The sequence below is a fragment of the Salvia hispanica genome, chromosome 1 (assembly GCF_029641045.1).
Source record: "Salvia hispanica isolate PSC_SH4W2 chromosome 1, Shi_PSC_v1, whole genome shotgun sequence".
Lineage (NCBI taxonomy): Eukaryota > Viridiplantae > Streptophyta > Magnoliopsida > Lamiales > Lamiaceae > Salvia > Salvia hispanica.
In genome coordinates this window covers 14,389,771-14,402,557 of record NC_142692.1, presented here as the reverse complement: position 1 = coordinate 14,402,557, position 12,787 = coordinate 14,389,771, and the positions used below count along the sequence as shown (strand labels likewise).

Here is a 12,787-nt window from a genome sequence, read left to right as displayed (position 1 = left end):
TTACAACGGTAAGTATAATCTTTCACTGTTTCAATGTTGACAAAACAAGCTGGAAATAAATCCATGCAAGTCCAGTACACAACATTTATTATTTACTTGCAATCATCTCATGCATTTTAGTGGCGATGTACAAATACATTTAGCATAGGAAAAAAATTAAGCTTGAGCAGCCGGTTCGGCCTGGAAATTCCGGGGACGGGAAGTGATCAACCAAACAAGCCCGGCAAGTTGCATGACACAGTTCAGAACCAAAGTTCGTTGACTACGATTCCAGTTCCAGGCCTAAACCGCTTGACCCTGATTATTTTGAACACTACATCTGACCACTTATGAGCAAGAAGACGTATGCCAGCAAATTGATTTTTCGTTGCTCGTTGGATGAGATGAAAATGGGCGAAGAAAGTTAGGTCCAGGAAAACCTGCCGATTATGCCAGAATAAGAGCTTTGGCAGAGTTTTATGACCTACCGTCAGAAGATAGAGGAAGAATTATGTTATGCCAGAAAAGCTCGACTAGAGCGACATCCATCCACATGACATTTCAAGAAGGTGACTGATGAGATCTTCACACTTCCGTATCTCCATATATCGTTGTTGATGGGCATGTAAATGAGTTCCTAAACAGATATACAGAGATATGAAGCAAACAGTAAGAATGAATTGCTGTCGAGTTGTTCGAGCCCTGATTTAGTACTTTGAATTGATTCAGGGAAAATTCAGACTCTAACAGAACACCTTCACTTGTGCAAATTAAACATGGGGGCGTACTATGGATGCCTGTGAAGCCTGATTCGAAACAATATACTCCTCTTTCTCTTTCGAAATATCAACCTTCCCTTTTTAGTTAGTCACAACTAAGATATCCTCTTTCCGTATTTGGAATACAATTTCTCTCTTCTCTCTACTTGATTACAACTCCACCTGAATTCCCCCCTTCATTCAACAAAGTGGTCGTCTTGAATGGGAGAGAGGGAGTAGCAGTTAAGGTTGGTGATAGATGCTATGGAGGTACATAAATAGTGCATAATCAAGTGAAATCGTATTTTTTTTAGGTTAGATTCTTGTTAATTACTAGATTTTCTTGGTTCACTAGGCACGGAGCAATAAGAGATATAAGAGCACAGAGCTGTTACCAATAAGGAGAAAACGAGAACATCTTCCGCGCCATCTGTGATTCCAGGAGATGGATGTTGATCTGGAATCTACTTCAGACAGAGCTGGACAATGAGCTTCAACCCAGAATATACAGGAACAGACTTAAATATGCTGAATACATTAGACAAAGAATGGTGATAAAAAAAAGGGAAGAAAAATCAGCCTAAATAAATACCTGAAGCTGAAGAGCTGACCAGTTAACGTATTCTTCTTAGAGGCTCCTTCAATGAGCTAACCAGTAACTTGGGAAACCTACAAGTGTTGAGATCCTTGCAACATTTCACATAATATGCTCAATCCATGTAGCCCTGTAGGTGCCTAGAATGCTTACAATGATAAAACCAAATAGCAATAAAGCAATATATCAAGACAAGACAGAAGGGAAAGAATATCCGCATTGAGCTACAAGTCAACAGAAGAAGAATGATATGGCACTACTTCCATGTAAGGTAAAATTAAATCCAGACAACAATTTTCTATTAAAATTAGTATGGAATTGAAAGCTGAGTACAAAAACACATTTTGAACAAAGTTTCTAATCAAAACAAAGCATTGTGAATCCATACATATAGAAAAACGGGGCTCTCCTAAGTTATTACTACTACAACTCTGCATAAGGCAACATTTGTACAGTCACGATCACAACACATTCAGTTACCCCCTCGTCTTTACACCCTCAACTAGCACCAAAAACCTATATCATCGGAAGGTAACCTAGCAAGATTACCATCTAAGCCTCCTGACTCTAAGTACATTCTGATAACTAAGAATGTACAATTGCAGAAGTACAAACAACATTATTTATTTCAAACACTTCCGTCAGTCTGTACAAAGTTTCCTCATTCCACTTAAGCAGCATATGAAGACAGGGCGTTGATCCTCCTCTCTGCAAGAGATTCAGGATCTTTGTTAATCAATGATGATACATACATCACCAAGCATCATTAAATACTTTCTATACACACAGGGAGCGAAAATAGTAAAAAAGTGGGCTTGCAATCATAACAAATAGTGCATCTCACATAGACTGTATAAAACTGTTTAACCTAACAGGCAAATGAGGATATTATCAGATCGAATAAAATAAATGAGAAATAATGGTACCCAGAGCAAAAACAAATACCTCCGGTAGCCACAAGTTTCTCTACACGTGCAACAATATGCTTCCCGTACGTATATTTCTTAAGAGCATTTAAATGAACTTTAATTCGGTTAAGTAGGAGTTCAAGTTGCTGGTCGTCACACGTCTCCAGCACTTTCTGAACAACGTAGTTTGCAAACTGATCTTTCATCATTACCTGGCACAGAAATAGAAAGTCAAGAAAATTGAAAGTATCGTGTGTTTGTAAGATTGGTACAAAACCAAAACCATTTAAACTCGCATAACTGAGATACATTGAATAATAAAACTAAACATGTAGATTAGATACAACAAAGGGGTTAAATGTGAACTTTATAGCGATATTGAAGGAGAAAAATGAAATCAGAAAATTGTTAAAAATTCTGAATTTAACATATGAATCTACTAACTTGGAGAGGCTCATTTTCATCAGTGCTGCCAAGCATCTCATGTACCAGGGCCTGACGTTCTTCATGTGTTCCACAAGATAAGCATTTCTCTATTACATTGGAAGCAAACTTCTGCTGGCTCATCTCTACGATCTTCCCAGTTAATTGGTGAATAATAGCAGATCTCTCAGACGGCTTTCCATGTCCAAGTACATGCTATCATGACAGAGGCAGAGTTAGCGACTAATGGTAACACATACATGGAAAAGAACTACACCAACCTATATAAAAAAGTAAAGGAAAAATTTAACATATCGACCTATTACCGATTACAAATTATATTACCAAAACTATAGCTAGAGTGAGCAATGGACCCAAAGTGACAAAGCCAGGAGAAAATACTATGCCCCCGGCCTCTAGTAAAAAAAAGCATATTGACATACATACACGATGCTCAAGAATTTGTAACGAACCTGAATGACATAATTTCCATATTGATCCTGAGCTAACATACAAACAGAATTCATAATCTCTTCCATCACTACAGCCTGAGTTTTGGGACTATCACAATGCTCCATGACTCTCTGTTTCAGAAAACAAAGCTTTAGAATCATAGGTGGCCTTACTTTAACTTGCAGGAGATGGAAGAAAAATGACTAACCTGTATTACTCGACAACCATACGGATGAGTAGACAATGTAACAACTTGATCATAAAATGTAGTGACAATGAACTCAATGGAATTTTCAGGTACACACTCAATACATTTTTGTATGACATGATTCCCATTCTGATCGCGCACACAGTGCAATACATGCCCGTCAAGCTCTGCAACCATCTCTTTCTTCTGGTCAAGTTCAATGACCTCCAGTGCCTGAAGAATTCAGAAGAAAACAATTTGTAAACATTGACAGCTAAGCATGCTTTACAGCCTCATCTTTTATATGGTCAAGAATGTTCTGTACTTGATGGTAATAAATTTCCCCCTGTAATACCATCACTTTTGAAAATTAAACAGTGTCTGCATTAGCTTTGAAGGGAGGAACCACCTGGTATAGAAATTCACAGCATCTGGCTGTTCAGAAGTAGGGATTCTTTTACAATTGTTTATACAACCATTTTGTTATATATCTACTCAGGTAACTTAATTAATTAATTAAACAGAAAAGAGGGAAGAACAGGAAGACAGAAAAATACAATGGAAATAACATGAATGAACAGCAATGTAATTAAAAAAGGTAAATTCCTCCGAAGAGGCCTACGGCTAGCTAAACTACTGTCATGCGATAAATTATTGTCCTATTATAATTTCCCCAAACACACACACATAGCTCTTCTAATGAAGACCTATTTATAACAATTGCATGAAGACTCTTATTCTTTACAGCAATTTCACAGTAAATCTAAACCAAGAAGACTAATGACTAAATACTCTTTAAACCAATCAACAACAAATAAATAATAACTAAGGATTATAACAAAATATAACTAAGAAAATCAGCAGGAAATACAAGATTCCATCTCATTCATAACTTGTTTCCAAGTCTAAAAAAGCCAAGTAAACATCAAGAAATAGCAAAATGGTTATCGGGAAATGTGAATAAATCGACCATATGAACTCATTGCTATAGTTAGAGCTTAGTTCTAGAAACATGCATAAGTCTCAGAACAACAAGGTGAATTGTGCTTGCTTAGTAGTCTACTGGCATAACTGAAAGATTAGCCAACTGCTATTTGATTGGAAGATGTATATCTTGATTTAGAAGTGCCAAGACATATAGATTTAAGGTCACAGGTGCTGGAAAAATCTAGTTAGCTCCAAAAGAGAGTGAAATAAATCCAGACAACAACAGTTTCAGATGATTTAGTCATCAGACATTTAGTCAATGGGTTAAATACATAAGTCTCAGAACAACAAGGTGAATTGTGCTTGCTTAGTAGTCTACTGGCATAACTGAAAGATTAGCCAACTGCTATTTGATTGGAAGATGTATATCTTGATTTAGAAGCGCCAAGACATATAGATTTAAGGTCACAGGTGCTGGAAAAATCTATTTAGCTCCAAAAGAGAGTGAAATAAATCCAGACAACAACAGTTTCAGATGATTTAGTCATCAGACATTTAGTCAATGGGTTAAATTACCTTCTGTATGACGCGACAACCATACATTTGGAGACTAAGGGTCAGAACATGCCCAATTAGTTGCTCAGCCAGTTGCCTAATCTGCGAAGCACTTCCATGTTCCAAAAACTGAAACCATAGGAAGGAAAGAAGGCAAAATATGTGCTATTAAAATAGTTCTTACAACGAAAATAGTGAGATCTAAGAATGAGAGAAGTTGAAAGAAAAAAAAAACATAGTACATGGATCACTACCTTCTGAATTACATAGTTACCAAACACATCTGTCATCAGGGGAAGAGCTTGAGGCATAATTTCAAGGAAAATCATGTTCTTCTCTAGTGCGCTGGCAGTTTCAAGTTTCTGTTGAATAAAACGACTTCCAAACTGGTCCGCACTGTCCAGGAAATCTTTGTGATGAACTTGTAAATTACCAACTTCAACTGGTACAGTAACAAACATTTAAAACTAGATAAATAAGTGTACCTGAACTCAACAACATGACCTGCAATCTCTGCAAGGTCAAGACACCTGGTTTTGTTTCCCTTAAACTCATCCAACAATGAAGCTGCAAAGCTTTCCTCCAAATTACAGCCAGGTCCAGAAGGCCATGGTCCCCCAAAACTGTGAGCCATGCTTCTTAAAGTGGATGGGAAACACATAATCTGTTCCACGTTCCTGTCAGAGCCACCAGATGCAATGGGGCAGTTTGGAAACATTGGAGACCTAATATGATTTCCACGATGAGGAATGCCAAGACCAAATGCATAATTTCCATGGAAACCATTGTTCATAGTACTTGATTTCCCAAAACCCGATCCATACTGTGACCTCCTAAGCGAAGCTTCAAAGTAAGCATTTCGATTCCCAAGAAAATCTACTGGTGGATTTGCTAGAGATTCCACATGCATTCGTTGATTATCAAGAGCTACAGAAGAATACCCATTTGCTATTAGATAATCGAGATATGATGGATCTGTATGTGCCATTGGAAAAGCGTCCAATGTGCTTTGATTTCCAAGTCTAGCATAGTTCTCTTCAGCTGCTGCAACAAATAAATCTGATTCAAATGGTAAGCCGCCGCTTAAAGCTCTTGAGTCACCAACTTGATTGCCCATGACTAACGGTGACGCAGGGTATCCACCTAAACCAAAGTTTGATGAGGAGAAATTTAGACTAGCAGTGTTGAGATAGTGGGATGCTGAACTTCCTAGACAATTCAAAGTAGGCATAGATGTTTCTTTCAAGATGCCATTTGAATAAGGATATTGTTTGAAGGGAACATCATCCCTTTGTGAGTGGACATCAACTCTATCCTGCATCTGAGGTTTTTGATATTTCCTCACATCCCCCATGGTGCCTGATGATAGGCTCAAGCCTGACAAAGAAGTGATGATGTCTGCAGATGGCACCACCTCAGGTGAAATTTCATTATATAAGTCATGAATGTTTACATATCTCTGGTCCAGTGAGCTCATTCTATCACCGCTTAGAGCAGAAATGCGAGGACTAGGAGATCTGACGAGGTCAGGAGTAAGATTTCTTGGTGAAGAACCCATAGCAGAGGCATAACTTTGAGATGTGCTTTGCATACTTGTGCCAGAATGCAATGCATTCAATGATGCTGACTCGTGATGGAAAACCACATGTGTCTCAGAGGATTCAGATTCTCCATTAGATTGGCTGGCCACGAGAGAGGGACGTCTAGAAACAGTTGTTGGATATCCTACGCCATCCTGCACAGAGTTAAACGTCACAAGTTAACAGACAGTTGCAAGATCTACGGCAAATGAAGTTGTTGCAAGGAATTGTGTCAACAGCGACGAAATTACAATAACAAAAAGGAGGCGGTTCCAATTTTCAAAAATTACATACACCGAAAAGCAATCAGAAAAAAAAGAAATAAAATGTGAGGCCAAGATACCCCTAGACACAACTTACCACTGAACCTTATCAAGCCACAAAACCTAAATCCCACAATGCAGCTCTCGACTTGAAGTAAACAAGAACAATTAAGGATGCAAAAAAATAAAATTTGAATGCCCAAAATTTCAACACCGATGACAATGCTGCTTCAAAGAAACTAACCATATTTGCAATCCTCTTCTGCTTATTCCCCACACCCAAGCCTGGATATCCAATGATTCCATGAGCACCCCATTCCCCCTGCAGTACCTTCTCCTCTTCTAAACCACCAAACCCCGGCTGCATAGCAAAGAGGGACTCACCTCCACCACCATTCTGGTAATAATAAGACCTGTAAGCTGGATCATGTACGAGCTCCTCATTATAATCATCGTCCGATTCCGGTATCATCTCAGGATGCACTACGTATGCATAAAATTTACAGAAAATAACGACAAAAAAAAAAAGATTCTTCAATTAATTAACGCAAATTCCGCCAATCATATACCATCTCAGATAAACTTTAATTAAACTATTAAATCTCATAAATACACTTTTAGTTGCACATTTTCAGAATAACAAAGCATAGACTAATCCTGTTGTTTCCATCAACAGTCCTTGCTTGGAATTAATGTTAAATTATGCGGAGTGGTAAGGAAGAATCGGAGTGAGATTTATAGGGGTTTTTACAGAGAGAGGGGAGGATGGTGAGAAAAGGATGAAGCGATGGAGTGATAAGCATGAATCAAAAACAATACCAGCCGTTGGATTGAGCCAAGATCAAAAGTAAAAGTTACTTTCTCTCTCTCTCTTTCTGCGGTTGAACTAAATTTGCGCGGTAATTTGTTGCGGTAAATCTTCCGAGGGTTTCAAATCACTGATATTGATATAGGTAGGTAGGTTTACTGATTTACTATAAAAAGAAGATACACTCCTTTTCGAGAAAATATCTCAGCTTCGAACTTTCTAGTTCCACTTTTAGAAATTACACTTATTTATTGTGATATTAGGTGTACAATTTTTGTATGTAAGTGAAGTGCACAATATTAAAAATGTCAATTATTTCAACACTTTTATATGTATATTGCTATTATACTCTCTCCGTCTCCGAATATAAGTCACACTTTAATCACGGATTTTAAAAAAAGTTGGTTGAAAAAGTTAGTGGAATGTAAGACCATTATTTATATTGGTTTTATAATAAAATGTGAGTGAGTGAATTGAGTTAGTAGAATGTAAGACCTACTTATTATTTATAGTAAAAATAAAGTGTGACTCTTAATTGGGGACGAATTGAAATGGAAAAGTGTGACTCTTAATTGAGGACGAATTGAAATGGAAAAGTGTGACTCTTAATCGGGGATGGAGGAAGTAATATTATACGGATGATATGCAATGGCTACCATAGGGCATGACCTCTTTTAAATAATATTCCCCTCCTTTGAGATATAAAGTTTCATTTTTTATTTAAATAACAATATAATAATAAAAAATGTTAATATTTCTATTTCACTAATCTCACATTCTACTTAACACATTTTATCCATGTTCTATCATAAACTATCCACATAGGAATACAAAAATTTCTAAAATTCTAAAATAAGTTAACAAGTGAAAGAATTATAAGTGTTCAAATATGGATTACTATATCCACGTTTCGTGATTAAGATTGTCATCATTCATTTTAACATTGAACTTGCCTAACATTACTTATCATTTTTATGTAATAAGAGTATAAATTGAGTTTTGATAGTCATTTAACTTGTAGAATTAATGACATTATTTAACATTTTTATGGTGCATATTAAGTCAAATCAAATGACTATGAAAGATAAATGTGTGGTAATGTGAATTAAACTATAATACTAGTATTCATGAATGTTGCTTGTACAAGGTATATAGTATAATATTTATGACATAATCAAATTGTTTGGTACAGTATCACACTGTGATAATACTAATTAATCAATGTAGATTTAGATAATTAATTGAATTAAAATAACTATCAAATAATTAATAAGCCGAACTTGCCGAATTGGATACTCTATTATATAGTCTTTTATGTATCCACTTTTCATCCTCTACTGCTATTACATAAGGATGTATTAATGTCACGTGTCAGTTTCATAATTTGCTTTAAACAAAGTTAAACTAACCGTGTTAAGATATAATTAGGGAAAATCGTATCTACCCAATAATTTGGTACACTTATTATAACATGGTAGTATGATCTTCTAAATTAATCTCTCAATTTTGGAAGATCATTCGATTCGTTTTTCTACGTTAGTTCATCAAAATCAAATAGTCATTAATTGATCGGATTCTTGACTGTACTCACCAAAAAAAAAGAAAAAAGACTAAGAACATTTTTTAATGCTATTAATAATTTTAATTTGTATGTCAAGTGTCTTTATTGTTATAGTCTCAATTAAAATTAGGAGATACAAATAAAACGTCCTAGAAAAAAACAAAAGAATAAACAATTTATCTTCAACCTGGAGACACTTTCTTTTGTGTTCTAAATTAAAATTAGTTTAAAAAAAAAATCGAGCGTTAAAAATGTATCTCAGTTCTTGTCTCCTTAAACGATTAGTTTTTTATAGCAACGTTAACAATCAGTTATGAAATAGAGAGAAAAGCATCTCATTCAGATATTATATTGTTCTTCAAGAAGATACAATAAAATTGCAAGGAAAAAGTCTCTAGCTTTAACTGTTAGTATTAAACAAGATCCAATTGATAAAATTTATCTTTTGGATCATGCGCTTTTCTTAAAATAATTGCACGCAAAGAGGTTTATGCACTTACTTTTCTTGAAATATCAAAATTTTTTGTTTTGGATAAACTTTAGTGAAATACTCCTTGTATACATAGGAATTTATATCAATATTTAATAGATATGTGATTAATTGCTAACTTTTTTAAATTGTTAATTTATCAACTCAGTGTATTATAAATGTCAACACATAATTCTGTTGACATTTATATATATCTATATAGAGTCCCATTATCCACAAATCCACTCTTAAAGATCGAACCACCGAACCATACCAAATTAGGGCTTTTAGATCTACTTTTTTATAGATAAGATACAGAAATTTATAAATTATTTTCGCCTTCATCACGAGCCTATTTTAATTCATCTGAAGGTAAATAAATCATACTAACATGTTACGAAGATTTAACTTCATTCCAGAATATATTACTTCATTCTAGTAGGTTTTTACTTCATTCCAGTAGGTTTTTACTTCATTCTAGTACGTAAATGTGGTTTCGCCGTCGCGTGTCGTTCTTTCTCTCTACAATATCTATCACCAACGCCATGGCGCTAATATGGTTTAATAAACACATGGAATAATGTAATAAATTATTGGAATGAAGTATGTGTAGAAGCATTTGAAGTCCTACAGGAATGAAGTAAAAATCTTATCCAATGAAGTAATAACGTTTCTGAATGAAGTAATAAACTCACTTGAATAAATTGCATTTTTAAATGTTAATCAAGCAAAAACCCACGTCAATGAATTTGAATGAAGCATATGTTGAATCATTTCAAAACCTATTGGAAGCAAGTAAAAACATGTTGTAGTTTCAAGGTATTACGTACAAAATGAAGTAATAAACCTATATAATGAAGTAAAATGGGCTTGTAATGAAGCCGAAAATTTTTTCACAACAGCACATCTCATCAAAAAAACTAGATCTAATGGCCCAGATTTGGTCTCTAGTTCGGTTTTTAAAATTGGGGTGCATTATAATGATAACCCCAATTTGTGTGATAACCCTATAACTAAATCTCCACCACACATTTTTAAAATATGTGGTCTAGATTTAATCTAACAAAACTATCATTTTATCAAATAAAACTATCATTTTCGGATATATTAAGGGCAAAATTGTCATTTCGTTCTAAAATTTGGTGGGAAAGAAGGAAACTAGACTCAAACGCTCCATTCAATTTCTCTCACACTCAAACCCTGCATTCAATTTCTCTCACAATCAAACCCTCTGAATCGCGTTTCAAAGCCTTCGAATCGAAAGAAAAATCATCCGATTCTGGAATATGTCGAAGGAAAACGCTCAAGCATCATCGAAGAAAGGTTGGATGAAGTTTATTACTTATTTCACTTTTGATTTTGCTCGATTTATCATTTTGCTGGAGATTTTCTCGATTTATTTTAGATTCTGTAGTTTTTTAGTGTAGATATTTCTTATATTTGGACAATATCGTTCATGCATAACAATATTGAGAACAATCTATATATTTAGATTTACATTTTGCTGTATATGCTGCTGGTGTGTGTTTTTCTGTGTTTGTGTGTGTGTTTTGCTTTGTTTATGTATGTTTTGCTGTGTGTGTGTTGCTATGTGTTTGGATGATCTGTTTAAATGTAGAAATTGTGTTTTTGCTTGATAAAATGATACTTTTGGTGCATAAAATGATAGTTTCTGAAAATAATAAAATGATACTTTGTGAATAGTGTTTTGTTCTACTTAAGTGACAAGTTATGCCATCTCTGCTTTTTTGAACTCATTGAAATTTAGAAAATGATAGTTTCAGAAGATAAAATGATAATTGCCCTTGATAAAATGATGGTTTCATGGGATAAAATGATAGTTTCAGATTATAAAATGATAGTTGATAAAATGATAATTGCCCTTGATAAAATGATAGTTTCAGAAGATAAAATGATAGTTTCATGGGATAAAATAATAGTTTCAGATTATAAAATGATAGTTGATAAAATGATAATTGCCCTTGATAAAATGATAGTTTCAGAAGATAAAATGATAGTTTCATGGGATAAAATGATAGTTTCAGATTATAAAATGATAGTTGATAAAATGATAATTGCCCTTGATAAAATGATAGTTTCAGAAGATAAAATGATAGTTTCATGGGATAAAATGATAGTTTCAGATTATAAAATGATAGTTTCATGGGATAAAATGATACTTTATGTTTGTGTGTATGTGTGTCCTGAGGCTACTGCTGCTGTGTTTGTGTGTGTTGTTGTGTGTGTCTTTGTGTTTTTGTGTGTGTGTGTGTGTTGCTATGTGTTTGGATGATCTGTTTAAATGTAGAAATTGTGCTTTTGCTTGATAAAATGATACTTTGGGTGCATAAAATGATAGTTTCTGAAAATGATAAAATGATACTTTGTGAATAGTGTTTTGTTCTACTTAAGTGACAAGTTATGCCCTCTCTGCTTTTTTTAACTCATTGAAATTTAGAAAATGATAGTTTCAGAAGATAAAATGATAATTGCCCTTGATAAAATGATAGTTTCAGAAGATAAAATGATAGTTTCATGGGATAAAATGATACTTTGACTTTATATAATTACATAAACTGTTTAACACACTGAAATCTTTTGTTTATTAGGTAAGAACATTCGTGATGTTGAATTCTTCTTTCTAGATTTTTCTGCTTCCTGAATATTTTGGTGCTTATTGCTTCCGCAGCCTTCGAAGAGTCCTGCGGCTCAAACGAGAAAGATGTCCGCCACAAAGCGGAAGAAAACAGAAGCTGTTGTCGCTGACAGTGAACAGCCAGCGCCTGCTGTTAATGGCGCCCAGGAAGATGTCGCCCAACAGGCATGAAGTGCGTAGATGGTGAAGCCAAGCGCGAGCATAATAGGATCTCTAACTGAAACTCAGCGCTTGTTTTAATTACCATACTTCAGCATAGATTCTGTTGGTAGACATTTACTTATGTAGGCTTTAAACATTATTTTGCCATTGTTTGTGGTTCAATTTGAACTAGATTAGACTTTTCATTTGTAGGTCTGTGCAATGTGAAGAGAACTCTTCTGTATTGTTCAATTGAAATTATTTTGGAAGCCCTCTTCAAAGATAGCTTGTCATAGAAGTTTCCTTGTAGATGTAAACCGTTGTAGAAACTCTGTTCCAAGGTTGCTCATTTTATCAGCCAAAAAGTATCATGTTATCAGCCAAAAGTATCATTTTATTAGTAAGAAGTATCATTTTTTCAACTACAATGACTATCATTTTATCAGCTATGACTATCATTTTATCAGCCAAAAGTATCATTTTATCACCTATGACTATCATTTTATCAGCTATGACACGCCTGA

At 34.7% G+C, this 12,787-nt stretch overlaps 1 protein-coding gene across 3 annotated transcripts; it reads right to left on the bottom strand.

Moving 5' to 3' along the window:
• Positions 1-1,604: 1,604 nt before the first annotated feature.
• LOC125224527 (pumilio homolog 1-like) lies at positions 1,605-7,578 on the bottom strand. Of its 3 annotated transcripts, none has more exons than XM_048127940.2 (10): positions 7,448-7,578; positions 6,873-7,048; positions 5,271-6,520; positions 5,040-5,181; positions 4,807-4,914; positions 3,325-3,537; positions 3,137-3,247; positions 2,685-2,879; positions 2,278-2,452; positions 1,605-2,040 (listed from the first exon to the last, which is right to left on the bottom strand). In XM_048127940.2, the coding sequence occupies exons 2-10, from the start codon at positions 6,993-6,995 to the stop codon at positions 2,003-2,005; spliced, it is 2,355 nt and encodes a 784-aa protein (XP_047983897.1). In that variant the 5' UTR covers positions 6,996-7,048; positions 7,448-7,578; the 3' UTR covers positions 1,605-2,002. The 3 variants fall into 3 exon arrangements, with proteins under 3 accessions (XP_047983897.1, XP_088918732.1, XP_047983896.1); XM_089062606.1 differs by lacking the exon at positions 7,448-7,578 and adding an exon at positions 7,198-7,399; XM_048127939.2 differs by lacking the exon at positions 7,448-7,578 and having other exon boundaries at positions 6,873-7,399.
• Positions 7,579-12,787: the final 5,209 nt, after the last annotated feature.